Source organism: Rhipicephalus microplus, chromosome 10, assembly GCF_043290135.1.
Source record: "Rhipicephalus microplus isolate Deutch F79 chromosome 10, USDA_Rmic, whole genome shotgun sequence".
NCBI classification, from domain to species: domain Eukaryota; kingdom Metazoa; phylum Arthropoda; class Arachnida; order Ixodida; family Ixodidae; genus Rhipicephalus; species Rhipicephalus microplus.
Window position 1 is genome coordinate 67,103,428 of NC_134709.1, and position 20,726 is coordinate 67,124,153.

General features: G+C 44.3%; 1 protein-coding gene across 1 annotated transcript; it reads right to left on the minus strand.

The window, feature by feature from the left end:
- Window positions 1-7,197: 7,197 nt before the first annotated feature.
- LOC119180674 (transmembrane protein 59) lies at window positions 7,198-20,374 on the minus strand. Its single transcript, XM_037431796.2, has 6 exons — window positions 20,059-20,374; window positions 19,276-19,381; window positions 14,661-14,746; window positions 12,493-12,691; window positions 11,605-11,888; window positions 7,198-7,684 (listed from the first exon to the last, which is right to left on the minus strand). Exons 1-6 carry the CDS (start codon window positions 20,203-20,205, stop codon window positions 7,556-7,558), a joined length of 951 nt encoding a protein of 316 aa, XP_037287693.2. The 5' UTR covers window positions 20,206-20,374; the 3' UTR covers window positions 7,198-7,555.
- Window positions 20,375-20,726: the final 352 nt, after the last annotated feature.

Genomic DNA, 20,726 nt, shown 5'->3' on the forward strand with positions numbered 1-20,726 from the left:
ACCCAGAAGGGCTCGCTTGCCCCCCAAAAAAGCTACTGCGCGTCCTGCAAGTCGCCAACCCACCTCATGACCTAGCCGCCCATCGAAGTGAATTCTGTCTCGTTGAAACCCCCCCCCCCCCCCACCTATGCACCTCTCTGTTTATTTCCACCACCTCAAAGCCTTTCTCTCGACTCATCCGCCATATCTCTTGGTTTGCGTTGACCACCGCTCTTTGCAGGTTGCTATCACGCACCGGTACCTCCGGTATCGTGCACCTGTACCTTAGGAGAAGTGGCGCGCATGTCATCGACGCCTTTCGCCAGTGTAGCTGCTAGTCCTTCTGCATCTTCATTGAGGACATCGTTTAAACCGCCTGAAATTTTCACGAGGTTTCGTCTATCAGCTGTCGTTTTGAGCTTTGCGCTCGCTTGCCTCATGACTGCTTCCAGCTTGCGTCCTGGGAACGCCCCTACCGCAACCCTCTTGTCACCTCTTACCCTCTCTTTGATGGCTTCTGTGCATCGATTTAAATTCGAGTCCCCGGCTATTATCACATGCTGTGACTTTTCAGCTGGAGCGTTCTGCACCTGGGGGCTACTTGCACCTGTGACGCCGGCTGCTTTGTTCCCTTCCTGCCCCACCACTACCTCGCTGAAGCTGGGCCTTGCGACAGTTGAACCGGCTAAACCTGTTTTTTCCAAGCTTGCTTGCTTTTCCATCTCCACCGTTCTCGTTGCCGGTTCCTTACTGTTCTCTCGGTAGGTCGCTTCTTTGTTCAGCTTCGCTAGCGCTTCCTCGGCGGACTTCAGTCTTTCTCCCATTGCCCTCGTTTTTTCTTGCTCTGTCGCCACCGCAGTCTCGAGCTCGGCGATTCTCCTCAGCAGTTCACTCTGGGCAACCATCATTTTCTCCATTTTTTCCTCGGCCTCACATTGCCTACACTTCGTGCCGGCCTCTTCTCCATCCGCTTCTACGCTTGGGTCCACTTTCAAACCCACTCCACATCCTGAACACTTTACGGTCTTTTTAACCATACCTGTCTGACACCAATTGTCCCTATACTCAATAATTACTAAACTCGAGCTTTGCACTTCGAAGAAAAAAAAAGGAAAGTCTAAGCTCTACTACAAAAATTTGCGTGTTCAATGTACGCGCACCTCCCCCACGTGGTGGCAAAAAAAAACAAAAAAATTTCAAACACACACACCCGCACTAACTAATAAATACCTGGTGTCTGGCCCCCGAAAAAGCCGTACCATAAAATAAGTACTACGAAGACTTCAACCGCTGCCTTATAATTATAAAGACAAGCTCAAAACATGCAAAAACACTTATCTGCGCAGTCGATCCGGAGCGCTCAAAAAACACGTCCATCCACCTTGACAGCCTGAACTGAACCTCCTCGTCGCCACCTTGCGGGATTTCGCGCAACCCATTTGCATCACCTAGCTAAAGCCTAGCAACAACTTAGCATCACCTACCTAAAGCTTAGGAACAGCCTCTAAACAACCAGTTAGACTTCAAAATTATCCAGCTTTGCTGTTTCAAGCCTTGCACAGCTTAGTGGAAGGCCATTTGTTTGTTCATATGCCCAACATGAGGCGTACTGAAAGCACACCGGCGTTCCGCATGTTGCTCGTCAGAGATGCTCTTGAGCCTTCTCGGAATGTAATCAGTGAAAGCAATAACAGCGATGAGGTGTACGAGACACCACACGCTCACCATGAGTGCATCAACAAAATCAAGGCAAAAACAATCAAGGAGCACAACACGGGTTTTCGTATCAGAAAGCAGCAAAACTCTGCACACCCATATTTACCACATCAATCTGAAAACACCAAGGAAAAGAATCAGTGATGACTTGACTTTGGCTGGTATGCATTCAATTGATGACCGACTCGGTATGGCACATAAGAAACTACTTGGTATCTACTTAAAACAGAAAAAACAGTGTGAAATTAAGCAACACACAAGATGAAGAAGGCATGACACAAGCACTGACTTAAAACTGACCTATTTATACTACTGCTGATTGCACCCTATGTTAAGCTCTGCACACTTTAGTGCGATGAAGGAGCTCACACAGACTGGCTCTCGGAAATCATTTTGTCAACTTGACTTGCAGAACAACTGTAACTTCTTGCTATTCAACTATCAAACTTTGACCACAGCTCTGGGAATGCAAGGCTTCTCAGCTAACTAATGCATAGTAGCTCAAACAGAAAATCATTCTGGCCTCATAAAATGGTCTTTCAATGCTGCTTTTTAATTAATTTGAAGGTAGCATCTGGGCACACCATCATGATTAGCTGAATTTGGCACTGCCGCTGCTAAGTTACTGCTCAAGACTTACCCTGCTGGCATGCGCATCCTGCACTACGACATTATGCATGTTATAGCTTTAGCTTTCCATTAACTTGCCATTCACAGTAGTAGCGACATCTTGTCGTGCTGCACCTAAGCACGATGTATTTTTAATCGTATTTACAATGTGAATTCTCTCATTAAAGGGAAGTTGTTAAGAACTACACGTTGACATAAAATATGGCAAACCACTAGAATCAGCCTTGTATACTCACTGGGGGTCAACTCTGTATTGTAATGTCCACCTTAGCATTGTTGTTCCCTGTCCTCTAGTAGCACAAACAGCAAGATGTTATACAGAAAAGATGACATCCTATTCCACTAGCTTGACCACAAAAGAAAGCAAGTGTCTTAAAACTTGCTTTGATTTCACTATCAATGCATGATAAAGCAAACTACCAAATTTCTTTTTTTTTTTTTTTTGCAGATCGAAGTGAATGCCAGTGTAGCAGAAATATAGACGTCCAGCACATGCTTAGATATAAAGTCGCAAATCATTCAACATGACTGACGTTGCGAGACCTTCTACAGTAACTGCAATTTACAAAATCGACTGCCCTCCATACAGTGCTCAAATCATACTGCCGATTGCAATAAACAAAACTTGGAGAATGCTTGGGCTTAGCCTTTTGGAGTAGAACTCAGGAGCGTAATAGAGCCCGTGCGCGTTGCCTTCTCAATCGCCAGCCTACTTTGGCTCTCGGTGCCTGCATCAACCGGGCCATAAGGAAATAAACGGCTGCAGGCGTAACATCGGCAGTTTCAAAATACTCCAGAATGTCGACTGAAGAACAGTTAGGTGCCCACTAGGTCACCATTCTTCCTTTTGGGAACTGGTGAAAAGCTTAGTATGCATCCGGAAGGCAACATAAGAACCTGAAGAGGATTTGAAAGGCCGCTCTTCTAGCTTTCGCTGCGACTGTGCTGCACCTTCCGTGCAGACCTGGCGTTTTTTTTATTATTTATTTTACAGGAGCCCTAGACATTTTGGTTACGGACAAGATCACGCCGATACCGAAATTCCTGCAAAATGAGCTCTTTTTAATGCTCTTGCAAATACAATTCATGTGTGCTACAATAGGGACACCTTGCATGCATGCAGAATTTGCCATTCGCCCCGACCACACACAAGCAATTCCTTGCATAGGCAGGATATTAAGAAAATGAATCTAAAGGCAATCACAATAACATATTAAAGGGACACTAAAGGCAAAAGAGAATATTTGTAAAAGCTTAATGTACGTCTAAAGTGGCAATATTATTATTAGCAGCGACTTACCAAGAAAGTAGGCCGAATGTATCCCCCGACATGTGGCACAAGCGAGATAGTTTCTAAATGATCCCGATGATGCGACAGTGTCCGCCTACAATTAATCGCTAGTAATCAAACTAGCTGCAATAAAGCTTTCCATGCATGCAGAGACCTAATAAAATGCTGTTTGTTGATTTCTGTTTGATTTACAGAAAAAAGTACCGCCTGACATTACTAGGAGGAATGGCGCGAGTAGTTCAAAAGTTCAGGTTTTGGCTGGTTAGGAGATAGGTTGTGCCATATAACGGAGGCCCAGTTGAACTAAGCAAGCATAATTATGGCCTCCGAGATTGCAGAAAATTGCTCAATGGACATTGTTGCTACTCCGACTACCGATACTTTAGCTCTGCTGCAACCGGTGTCGGCGGCCGTGCAGTAAAGGCAGGCCACATTGGGCACAAAAACGATGACGTCCAAGAGTCCGCTTTCACGTGCCTGTGATTTGAAGTGCACTAACTGGATGTGGGCCCTTAAAATGAGATATCATTTCAAAATAAGCACTTCCTTGGCACATCAAACTAGCCCTAAGAGGTTTTTGGATCAATATTTCAACAATCAAGGTCGACTTAATATTTGCCTTTAGTGTCTCTTTAAAAAGAGACGACACATTGTGACAATAAGCGATCAGATACCCAAATCCAATTTTATTAACCAATCAATGAGCTTACATGCGCTGCCCACAAGAGTAGGAGTAAAACAAACAGTCGCTTTAATAAAGATTGCACTTGAACAAGAAAACACTCGACGATGCAGAATCAATGGCTAAATGTTCTCGTGACGCACACAAGCTCTTCCGTAGAAAGACAAGCGGCTTTAAAGTAAAAAGGACTGGGCAGCCGTTGCCGATGTTAAACAACATCTTACGAAAAATTTCAAGCCAATCGCAAGTGACACAGCGATGGTGGTTTCCAGCGACCAGCAATGGGACATCTAAAGATTCATGCAGCCAACAATGCTGCATGCAATTGAAACGTTCCAATTTTTAATATCGCTGCTCACATAAACAATGCTTCATGTTCATAACTGATGCAACATAAGAGCATGCGTGTGTGCATATGTGACATTCCAACATGTAATGGTGGATTCACATTATAGACCAATCATATGAAGGTCGTGCACCCAGAGGCTGAATTGATGGGAAACTTTCACCATGGGCCTTCAAAGATACGGAAATATCTCTCGTCAAATGTTTGATGTACAGCACAGCATAGTTTTCACCATGGGCTTTCAAAGATACGGAAATATTTCTCATCAAATGTCTGATGTGGAGCACAGCAGTTTACGCTGAATAGCACAGCATAGACAGTTGTGCACTACTGGTTTACTCTTAGGTTGCTGGTTCCCATTGAATGGGCCTGCTAAATATGGTACACCAAACTCTCGGATGTCTTTCTTACGGAGGCGTTTAGTTACAATGGACTCCGTAACTAAACGCGATGCTATTACTCTCCATAATACAGAACACCCACTATATGCGCATTGAGAATACTCCGTAACTTAGAGAACCACAGATTTGTCTCAACCACATCACTGATACGCCCACAGACTTGTCCATCACGCGAGTCCACCTCGGAGACACCAACAATGTTTTCCCACTCAATACCTTGAAGGGATTATTAGGTAAAAAGTTCCGATAACTGATGCGACAATGTGCACGTTTTTGGGTGTAGACAACTGCAAACACGTTTTACTACATACAATGTGCAATCAAAACCCTTGCCCTCATCTTTTACGTGTGCCCACGTCCCTCAAAGGTGCAATATTTAAAGGAGGAAAAAAAAAGAACACGATAATGCTGATGCGAACAGAAGAGAAGTGGCAGCATCATCAAGCTTTTCCAAAAATGTGAGCGGAAACAACACGCAGTACATGTGTAACCTGGCATGTAACACTGCTATATGTGTACATATATATCACAATGTGGGAACCTACAATTGCTCGAAATAGTCGAGTGGGAAAGGGCCTGCTGAATGCAACCGGATGCAAAAGCAGGCACGTGCTGTATTGCATGGCCACCGTTTTCCTTTTATTCTGCTTCTCGAATCGAGTAAATGTTCAACGACTAGATGACTTATCATTTGGGAAAGAGAGCTCAAACGTGCGCGAATAGCTAATGGTGGGCAAACTAGCCCATCATGTTGAATAATACACTGCGAGACAAACCTAATTTGTCAGTGAGGCGAGCAGTATTTGAAGCAAGATTAAACAGCCCCCCACCCCCTACACATTATACAGAAAACACTTCTCGCCGACATTCTGTTCCACGTATGAATGCAAGGAATTTCATCCTTTCTATTACCTCGGGCTTGTCATGTAGTCACGGTTGTTTAGAGCATTGATCAGTCTAAAAAGCTGAACCTCAATCACAGGATTTCACAGGGCCTACATTCAAGCGCGGAAAAATCACTCGTAAAAATCACTTGCAACCTGCTTCAGCTTGCCGTGCAAGCACTTTGCAAGCAACGCTGTGCGCCCAGCCATTCAGTGACAGGTGCTGCACACAAAATGCAGGCTGCTCGAGGAGATAAACAGTCACGCACTACAAGAGTTCTGTTCCATATCAAAGCACCATCCTAAAACAGCCAACAAAAACAGTACTACATATCAAACTATAAAGCTTGAGGATGCAAGTTCCAAACTAACTTCAGTGCCCTAGCAAAAATGAGCAGGAGGCGATAGGCTGAGCTAAGCTTTGTAAGCTTCCACAATGTCTCCACACTGAATGGGCTGACCAGTTTAGTTTCTTTTCCTGTGCTTTCGAATAAAGCCATCCTGCCTTGTACTCTCGAAATACACGAAGCAAGATCGGCATATGGTTTGGAAGGGGTAATAACAAAAGCTGCTTGCTTTTTGCGTTTGGGATACGCACCAATTACAGCAGTATTAGTAATGTTTGTTTAACTAAAAGTTCCAACAAATGTAAAATACTATAAAGACTCTTATTAGAGCAATTAAAACAACACAACCAAAATAACAACACCCCTTCTTTCTTTTAACTTAAGAGGCTAGGGCTGGCCAAGAAAAACGCTCATGGCACAATAGAATATTGAATAAAATCTTAATCGCAGAAACGTTCGAAAGGCAAGTGAACCGCAAGTTGTGATAAAGCATGTAATATAGCAAGTTTAAAAGGTGTATGCATACGGTAGAGTAAGCCAATGTTTCTAACATGCACTTAAACTCACTTGCAAGCTAAGTTATTCAAATTTATTATAGGTATTAGTACTTCCTGAATCGGAGGCAAATACAAAAGGCTTTCAGTAAGTGAAGCGGATCTCGGCTTTGCCGTTTTGTGTAAGAGAGAATTCTACATAAACGTGCGGAAAAATTAACAACTCTGAAGGGCTGGAGCAAAACTACAAGTTGTTAGAAAAAGTTTGTACGAGAAAATACTTAACGGAGATAACAGTCGAACCTTTAACTGCTTCTTTTGCATTACGGCATTTCACAAACAGATTTACCGACGGTTGTCAAACCAAGAAATTCAAGTTAAAGTAAATAAAAAGCATATGCTTATACACAAATGTTACACAATAGAGAAAAAAAAAAAGGCATTGTCTCTGCCAACAATCTCACTCATCAGTAGAATAGCACAGGGACAGATGCCACTGCACTTTCCTACAAAAGGTGACAACACACTTGTCTCCCATCTCACATGTGGCTCTTCGAGAGCCCAACAAGCTGTAGAACAACCGAAACAACTCAAACAGCAAAAACTGTCCAGAGACGAAAGGGTCAAACACACGTCGATCGACTGATGCAATCCGTGACAATGCAACAGAGATACAGAATTAATAAAAAAAAAAAGGAAGTGAGTAGTGAGATAAAAAAATAAAGGTGTGTGAGGAGGCGGCAACTGCAATGGTGGCGGTAGTGCTAGCTTGGCCTCGTCTCGGCTTAGATCTGGCTCAGAGGGACCTTGACAGGCAGCGGTGGCGCCTCCTGGTCGACCGGTGGCTGGATCTTCACCTGCTCAGATGGGTCATAGATGAGCAGGTAGTCGAGGTCTCCGCTGACGCCCATTTTCTGTTGGGAGAGGTTGCGGGTCACTTCAACATGCATCATTGACAAGGTTGCAGAATTGCGACAACGCATCAACTCTCGTATAGCCAACTGAACATACCGTGGTGCAATTTCAGCATCTTATGATTGGAATGTGTGCAGATTACGAGTGCCAGTGCAGAATGCTGCACCACGCTAAAGCATTCTAGAGTCTACCTCATTTGCATCGCCAAGAGGCACGATCTTGTACGAGCTTCTATAAACGAATGAGCATTTTTACTGTACCTGACTGGCTAAGGCGTGCGCACACCTCCCTTGTGAGAGATAAGCACGAGGTTCATTCAATCACATTGAAAAAAAAATGTCCATTCTTTCACAAAACACCTACAAGACACCATGTCAAGATACAGAACTTCAGTAGTATGACAGCTTTATTTGCTGTTACAGCAAAACCTCATTCATACATACACATGTTAAACACACAAATACTTAGACACAAAGCTGCTTCCGTGCACGGCGTGTCGGGACTCCTCCCGCATGCTTACAAGCAGCGGCCACAACAGAGGTAGTCGCAGTGGCTGCAAGAGGGGCTCTGAAATGAACACATGATCCTTGTTTATGTGTACCTCTAGCTTTAGCAACCTCATCAAAACATGAGGTATCAAAAGGGTGGGAATGTGGCTCATTTGCGAAATGTCATCGCCGCAGCAGTCTACGTCACATGTGTACATGCTACTTTGTTAACTTTGCAAAATATGTCATCGCCGTGGAGGCAGCCAAACGCCTTATGTGTACATTTTAATTTGTTAACTAATGCAAGCAGTAAGAAGCTCTAGGTTATGATATGCAAATGCGTGGTGTAAAAATGCATAGCCAAGAATCATTTCGGTGAATCTTCGCATATAACAAATGGGCCGAAGAAGTTACTCATGCAAACGACCAGGGGCTATCTAGGCGACACTCATTCTCAACACGATTGCGATAACACTTAAACTACAAGCTGGGGATAATGCAGTTACAAACCTTTCAGGTCAGTGGTTCAATTTTAACGCTTGAGTCGAGGCCATGAAATGCGTATGCACCGTTAACAGACTCGGCAAGTTTCCAAATTACTGCCGTGAATTCTCACATACGTGAAAAGCTTGTGAAGCGCACTGCAACCAGAACAGCCTGCCCGATACACTTGTTTCAGGTGTGTCATCGCAGCCGCGTATAAACAGGAAAAGCATAGTCAAAGTCATCCTATCGTTCGCTGCTGCTTTTATTAACCGTGTCCACGCAGAAAGAAACACATGCTTCATGACTAAGTGACAGCTTTAGTTCACGAGAGTACAGTGAAATTATTTGGATGCGTCTAAGACTTCTGCAGTTCTATCAATAAGGGCAACCGCAAAAAAATTCTTTGCATTTCCTCGCGTAAAGATAAGTATGCTCTATGCTTCCACACAAGGCTTATTCCAAAAAATGCAGTGCTGCACATTACAATGACAAACGCTTCACAGAGCTAATCGTTTTTGCTTGGTAAGCTGCTCTAAAACATTAACCGATGAACCAGCGTCGAACGCAGATTCTCGTGCCGCTAACCTTTTTGCGACAGTTCTTGTAACATGGCCCATCTTTCTTGTGCCTTCCTACGCAAATCACCATGACAGCTCGTCGGTACACCATTTTTTTTCCTTCTTTGCACGGCAACAAACCGCGCATGCACCAGTAAAAACACAGCGGAAACTGCTGTAGACGCAGCGGCTTTTGCCTACCACGAGAAACCAAACACCTGATAACAGCGCCACCGCATTTTCTTGACGTACATCTGATGGAATTCATCTATAGCAACAAGCACAGCTCGCCTCCGCATGTTGCGATTAAATGCTACGACCCAATCCGGAAAAAAAAAAATGGCTATAGTCATCCCAAGATCGACTGAAACCATGTATTTTATGGAAAGGCTTCAGCTTTATTTGAAGCAGCGGGGCCTTAGGGGGTCTTGAACATTTTTCGGCAACTCGTGATGGGGCAAATGTCTGTTGCCGAGGATTTCAAGCCAGCAGTAATAACAGGGCTCAAGCTGAACTCTTAGGAAAATTATAACTGCGCTAAAAACGAGATACGAGAACAAAGTGGACATGCCGATCGCAGACTAACAACTCGTTTATGGGGAAAAGTACACCCGTTTTTAAAACAAACTGAAAGCATGCGCAAAGACAAACATGAACACATGATCGGTTCCAAGAATTCCACCAGCTAAAAATGAAATCTCGCTCTTTGCTGGAAAGATACACGGATGAGTCACCGACAAAGTGCATCAGTGACTCATCAGGCCCGTGTCTAGCTATCCAAGATGCCTCCAAGATCTCTCTTGCTCTCTGGCTCACCCTAACACCTTAGTACTGCTGAAGATGGGCTTGCATCCCTGCACGCATGCACCACAATAAACTGGTTGATGCCTCCCACTCTTGTCTCCTATAGAATTAGCATGATAATGAGAACGAACAGCCGCTCTGATTAGATACCAAACTGGCTAAGCGCAAACAGAATGATAAGCATTGGCATCGGAAAAGGCATCATTCCGCGATTTCACCCAGCAGTCATGAACTAGGTGACCAAGCTTCAGCTTCGAATCGCCTGTGGCTCGAAAGCAAGCCAGTGGCAAAAGCAGGGCAGCCTCGCTGCCATTGCTATCGAGCAATGGAGGCACCAATGCTTGGTAAATAGCGGCGGTTTCTGGTGGTGCCGGTGTGTTTCTTAGACTTCAACATATTTTCATGCTCTGAAAATGCATCAAAATGTTAAAGATTGTGTTTACAGCATAGAATTAAATATCTGAGCATAGAATTGCACCGTAAAATTTCGTTTAAGTGGGACGGCAGAAGAAAAAGTGTTCATTGTGGCGAGAATATTCATGTATAGACTTCTATGGACTGATGAAGGGGAACCCAGAATTCTTCGCTGCAGTGAAAATTTCGTTGAAGCGGCGTTCGGTGTGACAGAGTATGACTGTATGCGTTTGATGGAGCATGCTAATTCTATAGGAGACGGTAGTGGGAGGCATCTACCAGTTTATTGTGGCGATTGTGTGCAGGGATGCAAGCCCATCTTCAGCAGTACCAAGGTGTTAGGGCGAGCCAAAGAGCAAGAGAGGTTTTTGAGGCATCTTGGATAGCTAGACAAGGGCCTGATAAGTGCGTCAGTGACTCATCCATGCATTTTTGCAGCAAAGAGCGAGATTTCACTTATAGTTGATAGGAGTCTTGGAACAGGTCACGTGGTCATGTTTGTCTTTGTGCATGCATTTAGTTTCGAAAAGGCTGGTGTACTTTTCCAATAAACCAGTTAGTCTGCAATCGTCCTGTCCACTTCGTTCTCGTGTCTTGTTTTTAGCACAGTTATAATTTTCGTAAGTGTCTTACCAACTAGCCCCCCGTCATGCGCTTCTCAAGTTGAACTCTGTAGCAATATTTTTATGTTCCAAAATGCATCAAAATAGTAGAGACTGTGTTTACTGAAAGAAATATTGTTGTTTCGAATCGGGAATCGCATCGTCGAATTTCAGAGAACTGGAAAAGCAAGAAAAAAAAAAGAGGCATTCATTGTGGTGAGCACAATGTGGTGAGCCCATGAACTACTGACTTGTAACTGAAAATTACTCATTATACTGGCAATATTGTGGAAGCAGCATTCATTGTAGCATGGTTTGAATTTTTGTTATTGGTTTATGTGCCTTGAAAACAGACATGCCGCTGTTTAGAAGCAACAGCTTTACTAGCACTTTGCTTAGATAAGTTGAAACACAATGTATCACATCTAACAGACTCTTAGGCCACTTATTCGAAGCCAGTCATTTGAGGTTTGACTTTGCGCTGAAAGCCAAATGTTGTGATGTCGAATTCTGCGTCACAGAAACATGCTGGTGTGGTGGACCGTAAGGACGGCAGAGCAACACTCACATGATGCGAGTAGGCAGGAGGTGGCGAGGTGGACGTCACGCTGCTACTGGGAGACGACACCATCGTGGCGCAGCAAAGCCACACCATGGTAACCACAACAAGGAACAAGACCATAACGAGCAGCCACTCCGGAATGCCCGACTGGCGAGAGATGCAGTCCAGCCAGCTAAAAGAGGAGCTGGTGGCCGCTGCAGACACCGTCGAAGATGCTTCGCCGTCAGCTGCCTCTTGCTCCGACTTGGTGGAAGACGCCGGCTTCGCCGGCTTGTCTTCTGCAGGATCACCTGTTGCAAGAAGGGTCAGGAGATGACACATCGGTAGCGTGAAGAGCTGAGTCATGGCAATTTGTTGCACTCAAGAATAAGACAAAACAGGAGTGCTGACGCGGCCACCACACAAAACATTCGCTCAATAGTAGGGACAAACTGTGCGATGCGAATACGAAGGTCAGACCCATCTCTTTGCTCTCTCCCTCCACACTCCCCACTTTTGCCCATGCTTCCTTCTTTGCTTGCACTATTCAATGTGTAGCGCCATCTATCGTGGCACACAGAAAATCATCCAACAACCTGCTCTCATGAATGCACACAAGGTGATTGGCAGAGGCCAGCAGCGTTGACAAAACTGTGAGAAAATGGGCAGGCAAGCAGACGTAAGTGTGCAGCAAAACACAACTATGCACCACTGCTACAGCAACGACTGAGAAAACCCCTGCTGCTGGAGCAGTGTCTCTTCTCCACAGCTAAATTTCTTTCACCCTTCCAGACAAGCGAAGTAAGTGCAGCAGTGTTATCCCGCTGTCTGGTTGTGCCCAACGCCATAGACAATAGTCGAGGAAAATTTCACGCGAAAATTATAGCTCGCATGAGTCAACCATGCACAGCTCACCGGCATGCGGGTCGAGGATACGGATGGGCGTGAGCTCTCCACGCACCACAACTAGGTGGCCGGTGTCCTTTTGCACGTAAACGGCGTAGAACGTGCGTCGGATAATGCGACACACGTGGTCCACCACTGTCTCGTACATTTTCTGCACCAGCATAAGCAACTTGAGTGGGTGCAGGTGTGATGTCTTCTTCTGCTCCGACTGAAGACGCGCCAGGAGAACCGGAAAAGTAGCAAGGACAAGCAATGATTGACATTGTGAGCAAATAAACAACTAAAGACACCATAACACATTTATGGTTCTAATATCAAAAATTTTGCGGCTCGGTAAAAATGGATATTTTACCATCGACTTCACCAAGAATAAAGCCGGATGGCGGAGTAGGTGAGTTGGTTGAAGTGCATAGTACTTGTTAAAAAGACATGACCAAGAAAGAGAAGACAAATACAAATGTTAGGTCTTATTATATAATAACACTTCTTATGCTTCCTAAGTGTGTTATATAAATATATATATATATATATATATATATATATATATATAAGAGAAAGCAGTGTATACCTAAGGACTCGTTTTTCCGTGTTTTAACACAATATTAATGAGATCTAACAGACAGTAATGCCAAGGAATGCACAGGAGAAGTTATTAGAACCAATGGAATGTAAATAACAAAAAAGAAAAGCGGATGAAAAAATAACCAGCCGTGAGCAGGCCTCTGCTCACGGTTTTATATATATATATATATATATATATATATATATATATATATATATATATATATATATATATATATAAACGTGATGCTGTAGATTGTCTTTTATAGACAAATGCCATTATTCGCCCCACTTTTCCAACCTTCACAACGATAGACGGTTTCACTGCTGCAGAATATATTTTATGAATCTGACCCTATTCAATTTTTTAAGAAGCCATTCCATTCAACTGTCCCACTTTACGTGCCACATTACTGAAAAGGAGATTTATAATGGTGGTGCTATTTGAAAGCTCAGTGTTTTCCTCAACCAGATACTAGTTTAGAAACTTCTGTTCTAATGAGCACTTCTGGCCTTCAAACATTCAAAGCATCCCATGTGTTACAATGAGCACGACCAAAGTCTGGAGCCATCAACAATATCAATTACGTTCTTTGCGAACTGCGACACATACCTCATCCTCATTCTCCTCTCTTTTCAAAACTTCAACGCGCGTCACAACGAAGATTTGCACGCGTAACTAGATTTATGCAGCCATCTGCTGTACTAGTTTATTACCTAAGGGCCAACAGTCTGAGCAATCACAACAACATTCATGGTCAACCAGCCCAGCAGGTGCGAAATTACAAGACATGGACATAAACTGGTCGCATTGCTGCTGTGCTTGTTCACAAAAAAATTTTTCAGCTGGCTCAGCTTTCTCTACTTGTACACAGAGACATAAATGAGCTGCTTTGAAGCCTTCCTGCAGTTTAAAACTTAGAGGACTCTTAAGCTTCACCTTTAAAAGAGTTGAGTGCAATAGCGATAGCCTGTTCGGAGTGAGTACTTCAAACACACAGTGCATGAAACCTTTTGGAAGTTGCTATGCACACACTAAATGACCTTAAGGAAATTGGCGCGTGTGATTTTAGTAGAGAGTTACCGGCTTTAAACCATGAAGCCATTATGAAAATCACATGTTCTGACGCCCGCTGGCAATGGGCGCTTGTATCGAACATTATTACAGCAATATTCGATGTTGCATTGTGAAGCATGTATAAAGGACACGTGTGTTTGTAAAGAATGAAGGCTACTTTCACTGCATTTCCAAGCAGAAGAAGTTCTTTTCACCGTATTCACAAGCAGATGCGTGGCAGTCTAGTAGAACATCTGCTTGCCACACAAACAACCCGGGTTCAATCCCCACTCGGACCCAAACGCCCTTGGCTTGCTTCCCACTCTGACCCAGGAATTTTTTATCATTTATCTTATTTGCATTATTCTAGATTTTTCGGTTACGCATAAGATAATGGTTTTTCACTCAACATCCAAGAATGCCAGAATTTCTGCAAAACGAGCTCTTTAACGATATCACATTAATGCACTTAGCAGCAGCGAAATCTACATTGGAGTTCCCCGCTGTAATGCAGTGAGAATGCACGGCAGTTTGTTGCCAAGTCATTGGCAGAACTCACCATTTTGCTAACGTGCCTGAACTGCTCATCACATCCTCCGGTGCATGCATAGTAGCTAGGCTGGCTTGGATAAGCCTCTGTGCAGGCTGCAAAACCGAAACAACAAAACTATGGCGATTACTTACTACAACTCGCACAATAAGCACGCAGGACATTAGTCATGCAGGACAACTGCACCCAATGCTGTTCATTTCAGAATGTTAAACATTGGTGAATGCCAGCACATTACCAGGTTGAGAGAAGAGGGATGAGGACTAGAAAAGAAACCTACTAAATAGTCTGAGCAAAACAACACTCGCATTGATGTCCTTTATTCAAGTTGTCTTAGGTGCTCGAGTTGCCTATTCAGTCAGGTACAACCTTTTTAAAATAAGCAGTCTTATAACAGAATACATAAAAAGATATACAAAAAATAATGAGCCCAGAAATTTTGCATACAGCGATTCAAAACTAAGGAAACACTACAGAAAACAATTGTTTTCGTATTAGTGAATTACCTTTCTAACATACCAAAACCATTTTTCTCAAGAGAAGATGATCGAATAAAGAAATGACCGAATGGCCATTAAAAATGAACATGTATTGAAAAAAAATTAATAACAACATTTAAAGTACCATCTTTACTCAATTCTGACAAACACACATTGTTCCTCAAAATTGACAAGATCAACTGTGTGTTAAAGAAAAGCGCTAAATAAATAAAAATAAATGCCTTTTGAAAGCTTTGGTCTCCTATACCGGGCCTTATGAAATCTCCATTAAGTTTTTCTACGATAATAATGAGCAAACACAGATTTTCAAATTGCCTTTTTACCAAGTGAAAAAAAAATTTCACGTTTTACCAAGAAAATCAGCCAAGGAAGCAATCGAAAATATCGCAGTGTTTCCTTCACTGGCCATACAAAAATAAGAAAGTGAAGTTGAGAATTTATTACGATGAGCAAATACAACATGACCTAAGAACTTGCATACGGATGAGGTGGCTCGAGGATTCACCAACCACCGAGCCCCCCCCCCCCCCCCCACTTCTGCAGTAAAGGACCCTGCTCCCCTAGACCCTTCGTACGTAACGATCCTTAAATATTATAAAGAAAATAGATCTATCCTCCTCCACATGACAGACACAGCGCCATGGAGGCGACCGTGCTACGAGGGCTACAGACAAGCACGTACATAATACTCTCCACTTGGTGTGGAGCCACACCGACACTTTTTCATATTACGTGGGAGTGTGCAGAGCATGGAGAAGAGCACGGCAGAAATGGCATATGGGACAAATGGGAGCCGCTGCTGTCTAGCTTGGCCCTAGAAGATCAGCAACAACTGATCCGAAGAGATAAACGAATGGCTCATGCCAGTGGGGCCTTAGAATAGGGGCACCACCCAGCCGGACGAACTGATTTTTACCCTTATGTTACTTACGAGGCACAAAGGTTCTAGCCTGTCTGATCCCTGTACATAATAAAGTTTTTCTAATACCACTACTACTACTTCACTACTTTAGAATGCAATGCATTTTTCATTTACTGAGAAACAACAAAGCATGCTTGCACAGACACTTTCAAAATCAATTGAATAATGGCCACCTAACACAGGAACCCCAAGACGAAGATGCTACTGAGTTTCCCGAGGCCTCGCTCAAAACTGTGCAGAGAGAGCCTGAAAAACAGCCACTTCGTTTATATTTCAAAACTCCAGAGCAATCCCCAGAACAAAAAGTTTAAATTTAACGTAGCTGAACAATGCGGAGCTCTTCCCGATGACAACAAATGCTTCCACAAAATAAAAACTAAAAAAAATAAAGGCCATTCACTGCCCTACGAAAAAGGTCACTAACACGCTGTCACCTAAACAAGCTCGTTATTTCCTGTCACTACTCTAAGAGCTGACTAGACTGACTCAGTACTGCTCTTTGCATTGCCAGCCTGTGTAAAACCTCGCTGTTTGCAGCAGTGGTACAGTCCTTTTCAGTACACTCAAATACGCGCAGTTTCACTTAGGAAACATTAATAAACGTCGCATGCAGAGAAAAATAAACACGAAAAACTGTTTACATGCCTAATCCATAAGAACAGCACAGAGACAGATAAGATGCCCTTGTTTTGCCCTTTGTTCTGCCCATCTTTTACTCTGCCAGACGGAATTTAAAGAGTCTCCGATATTGCAACAATACAACAACTTGCAATACACTTAACTAAAGTGCACAATGGCACTAAGGTAAGGCGCGTGCAATAAAGGGCAGTCTTCAAACGAGCTCAGCTGGGTAGGTTTTTTTCCTGTCTCTAAAGTTTATATCAGCCTTCCCATTCGTCAGCAGAGAAGTGCTTGACAGTGCAAAAGTCATACATGATAGAGCGTGGGATGCCTGCATTTTCACAAGTTAATGACACGACCAAGCAAGCAATCTAGCGAAGCACTTTTTATTTGAGGATGAAATGAACAGATATTGCAATTAACTTTTTTTAATTTGCGACAGAGGCTTAGTAAAAGTGTCAGCGAGACGGCATGAATGTGGGTCATGGTTGCGATTGCTTGTTTCGGCTGTCCTGACGTATAACTTGGTAAAGAGTAATAGTTAGCTGTCATGATTTATGTTTGGCCCCACTGGTGCTAAAGTACACAGGCATGTGTCCATGCAGCGTTTACCGTAAGCTGAGAGTATAGCAGTAAAAAATTGATATAACCTAATATTATGGTACATTATGCACCGACAACATTTGATGAAAATTTAAATGTTTAAACAATCTTCTCTAAACAGCCAGGTACATAAACTATACTGGTGGCAATAAATGACTGAAGAGCAATGGTCTTATAACCTCATATAGTTCATGGATAATGCTAGCCACACATCCTCCACAGGACCTGCTGTAATTGCTATTTCAGAGCGGCATTAAAATAAGGTACCCTCACAAAAAGTGTGAATTAGAACAGGCCTTATTACAGATGCATTCAGTTTACCCTGGCACACTAAGAATGACGAAAGTTATCTAAATTAATTTTGTGCAACATAGGTGTAACAGTCTTAAGTTTACTCCGGAGAGTGCTTCATTGATATGTTGGGTTTAACGTCCCAAAAGCACCATACGATTGTGAGAGAGGCAATAATGAAGGGCTCCGAAAATTTCGACCACCTGTGGTTCTTTAACGTGTACCCAAATCTGAGCACACGAGCCTACAGCAGTTTCGCCTCCATCGAAAATGCAGTCGCCAAAGCCGGGATTCGATCTCGAGACCTGCGGGTCAGGAGCAGAGTACGTTAGCCCCTATACCACCGCGGCGGGGCTCCGAAGAGTTCTTCGAATCGTATTGTGCATTTCGCATGTCATATCCCAACAATTATTATTACTATCACAAAAAGGACTGCAGCTTGTTGCACAACACCTTGATAAAACTAGAATACAGATCATCATGATATTGTATACCGAGACCCACGATGACATTCATGTGTTTTGGCACTGAAGCTTAGCAAAAAAACTGAAAAATGCAATTTTGGATTGGTCCTTCTCTTCTAATACTAGTTTGATGACATCGATGATGAAAATGTATCGGTCAATCATTTATCAACCTCAACTGATTTAGCTTAGTCTCCGTATAAATTCCACTTTTCTGTTTTCGCAGGACTAGCAGCTAAGCACAAGTACGTGCTTGTAACTGTTCTAAATATCTTTGAAACGACAGCTGCCAGGACTACAGACAATGAATTTTCAGCTATACAGTTACCTTTGTGTTCAAAGGAGAGTGGGCAAGAGCGTGAAAACTGCCTAGGATGACAGCTTAGCGAACCACGAGACAAGGGTTGCAACTGTCAGCTTTGTCAATACAAAAAAGAAAAAAAATCTAGCCCACCCATTTCATGCATCACTTGATGCAACAACATGAACCGTTTCCTACTCACTGTAGGCTCTCTGCACCCGTTTAGAATGACAAACCTACAGTTATTTCATCATTGATACTTTCCATAAGATAAGCTGTGCCCTCTGTTTAATGAAAAAAAAAAAAAAAGAGAATACTCGCAAGAAAAAAAAGCGTAAGCGCACAGAACTTCGGCCTGTGGAAAATAAAACCGACCTTTGTTTTTAAAACAGGCAGCTGCTTTTGTTTCATACAAGTGACAGGACGTGCTATGACGCAGTTTTAGAGAAGAAAAGAAGGTGGCTATCGGCTTGGCCGCAACAATGCACACCGACTCGGCTACGCATGAGCACACAGCTGCGTCCTGGAAAAGAAGAAAAGGTCTCGCGCGAAGGCCCCTGTCGTTCTTGCCAACTTTCTGCAATCACTTGTATATATATCAATACAGCCTTTTCTTATCGAAGCTGCACCAGCGAGGTGCTCACTGCGTCGCACGTCCGAGAAAGATTAGAACCGGGCCGTTTGCAGCCGTCCGAAATACCATATTTCTTGCGGGTCTCAGTTTTCGCCTCCAGCGACGGTTGGTCGGTGCGGCAGGCGTCAGACAAGAAACGAGAGACCGAGAAAGGATTGGCGACGCGCGGAGAGAGGGAACGCGCGTCTTGTGTTGGTGCGCGCCGACAATCGCGTCGCGGGGCGAAAACAACTTCGTGTCGTGTGAATCACACAAGCGCCGTTGTGTTTTTCTAGGGTGGCACCGTACCGTTGAAGCAGGCGGCGTGCGTAGCGTTCATGTCGTGGGTCACCGCGTGGAAGCCGGCTTCGACGAAGTTGCGACATCCTTTCTTGCAGGCGTCGAGGTGCTCGGGCTGTGAAAGCGAAAACGCAGAATATAAGTACACACACACTCGAGAGACAGCACACAACTGGCGCTCTCGCGCTGAACAGATGTTTCGCCCTGCGACAAGCTAAGCGCTGCGTCCCCACAACAACCACGCACGGTACGGGTGCCGCCTGCTATGAAGCGCTCGCGGCATCTGTTTTTCAATCGCCTCTTTATTTTCTCTCCCATTTCACTGCATCGCGTAGTCGCAACCTATATCGCGCTTCTTTTACGCATCGAGCAGCAGGCACTTCGGCGCAATTGCGTGTGCGTGGCAGGACGGTCGAAGTCGATCGCGGCAGGAAAAGGTGCGAGGCAGTTGATTCCGGTCGCACTCGGAAACGACAGGGTCCCCAGCCGAAAGAAAGAGCAAGCTAAGCAAGAAAAAAACAAAAGGCAACTCGAAGCGCTATATAACGAGTCAACTCTTGAGCGCTGCGTACACAATACGAGAACGCGTCAAATAACCCCATCGCCAGGCCCCACCTAGTTGCGTTGCTTACGACCGCGCTTCCCCAGACCAGCTGACAGCGAACGGCTGCTGCTCCAACGACCATTGTAAACAAGGTCCCTCGCTCGCGACCGAGATATTACGGCCCGATAACGGCGCGCGCTGCAAAACGGAATTAGCCGTACGAAAAAAAAAAAAAAAAACACACTCGCCTTTGGGTACGTGTGCGCCGGGTAGGTCAGTTCGCAGTGCGACTCGCAGCTTTCGTATTCGTCCACCGAGTTGACTCCTTTGCGTAGAGGTTCACAGCTGCACGTCGCTATGGCCAGAGCCAGAACTAGGCCTGCCGCTGCGTGCATCGTCGCGTTCTCGTTGAAGCCGATGCGCTCGCCGTAATGCTCTGCAGCTCGGTCGTGATCAAATGCCGACGCAGCACGGTACACGACACGCCGAACGCTCGAAGCAGCGCAAGAACAATAGATGCGTGCAGTTCACTCGCTTCCGATTACAGGTAGCACACGGCAGCGCACCGCACCGCGCTTGCTTGTTTCTGCTGCAGATTGGTTTATGGCTGTGCGGCAGAGCCGCCACCTGTGCGCGAGATCGGCGTTCTCCCATTGGTCGTGCCGCCGAAGGCGCTGCATGCGAGGTTTATTTTCGTAACGAATCGATGAAAATTAGAGAGAAAAGAAATTGGGCAAAGGACGAACCGTTGAGCTGAAAAAGCCCGCGGCAATTTCGAATCGTGATGGCTCACGGCTACGTTTAGCACCCGTTCGGATGTGTCACATCGTTTGAACCGATCTTATTTCAGAGTAACATTCACAAAACTGCGGCGTGAGGATGTGCTTTTTACAGTATATACATCTAGTGAGAAGCT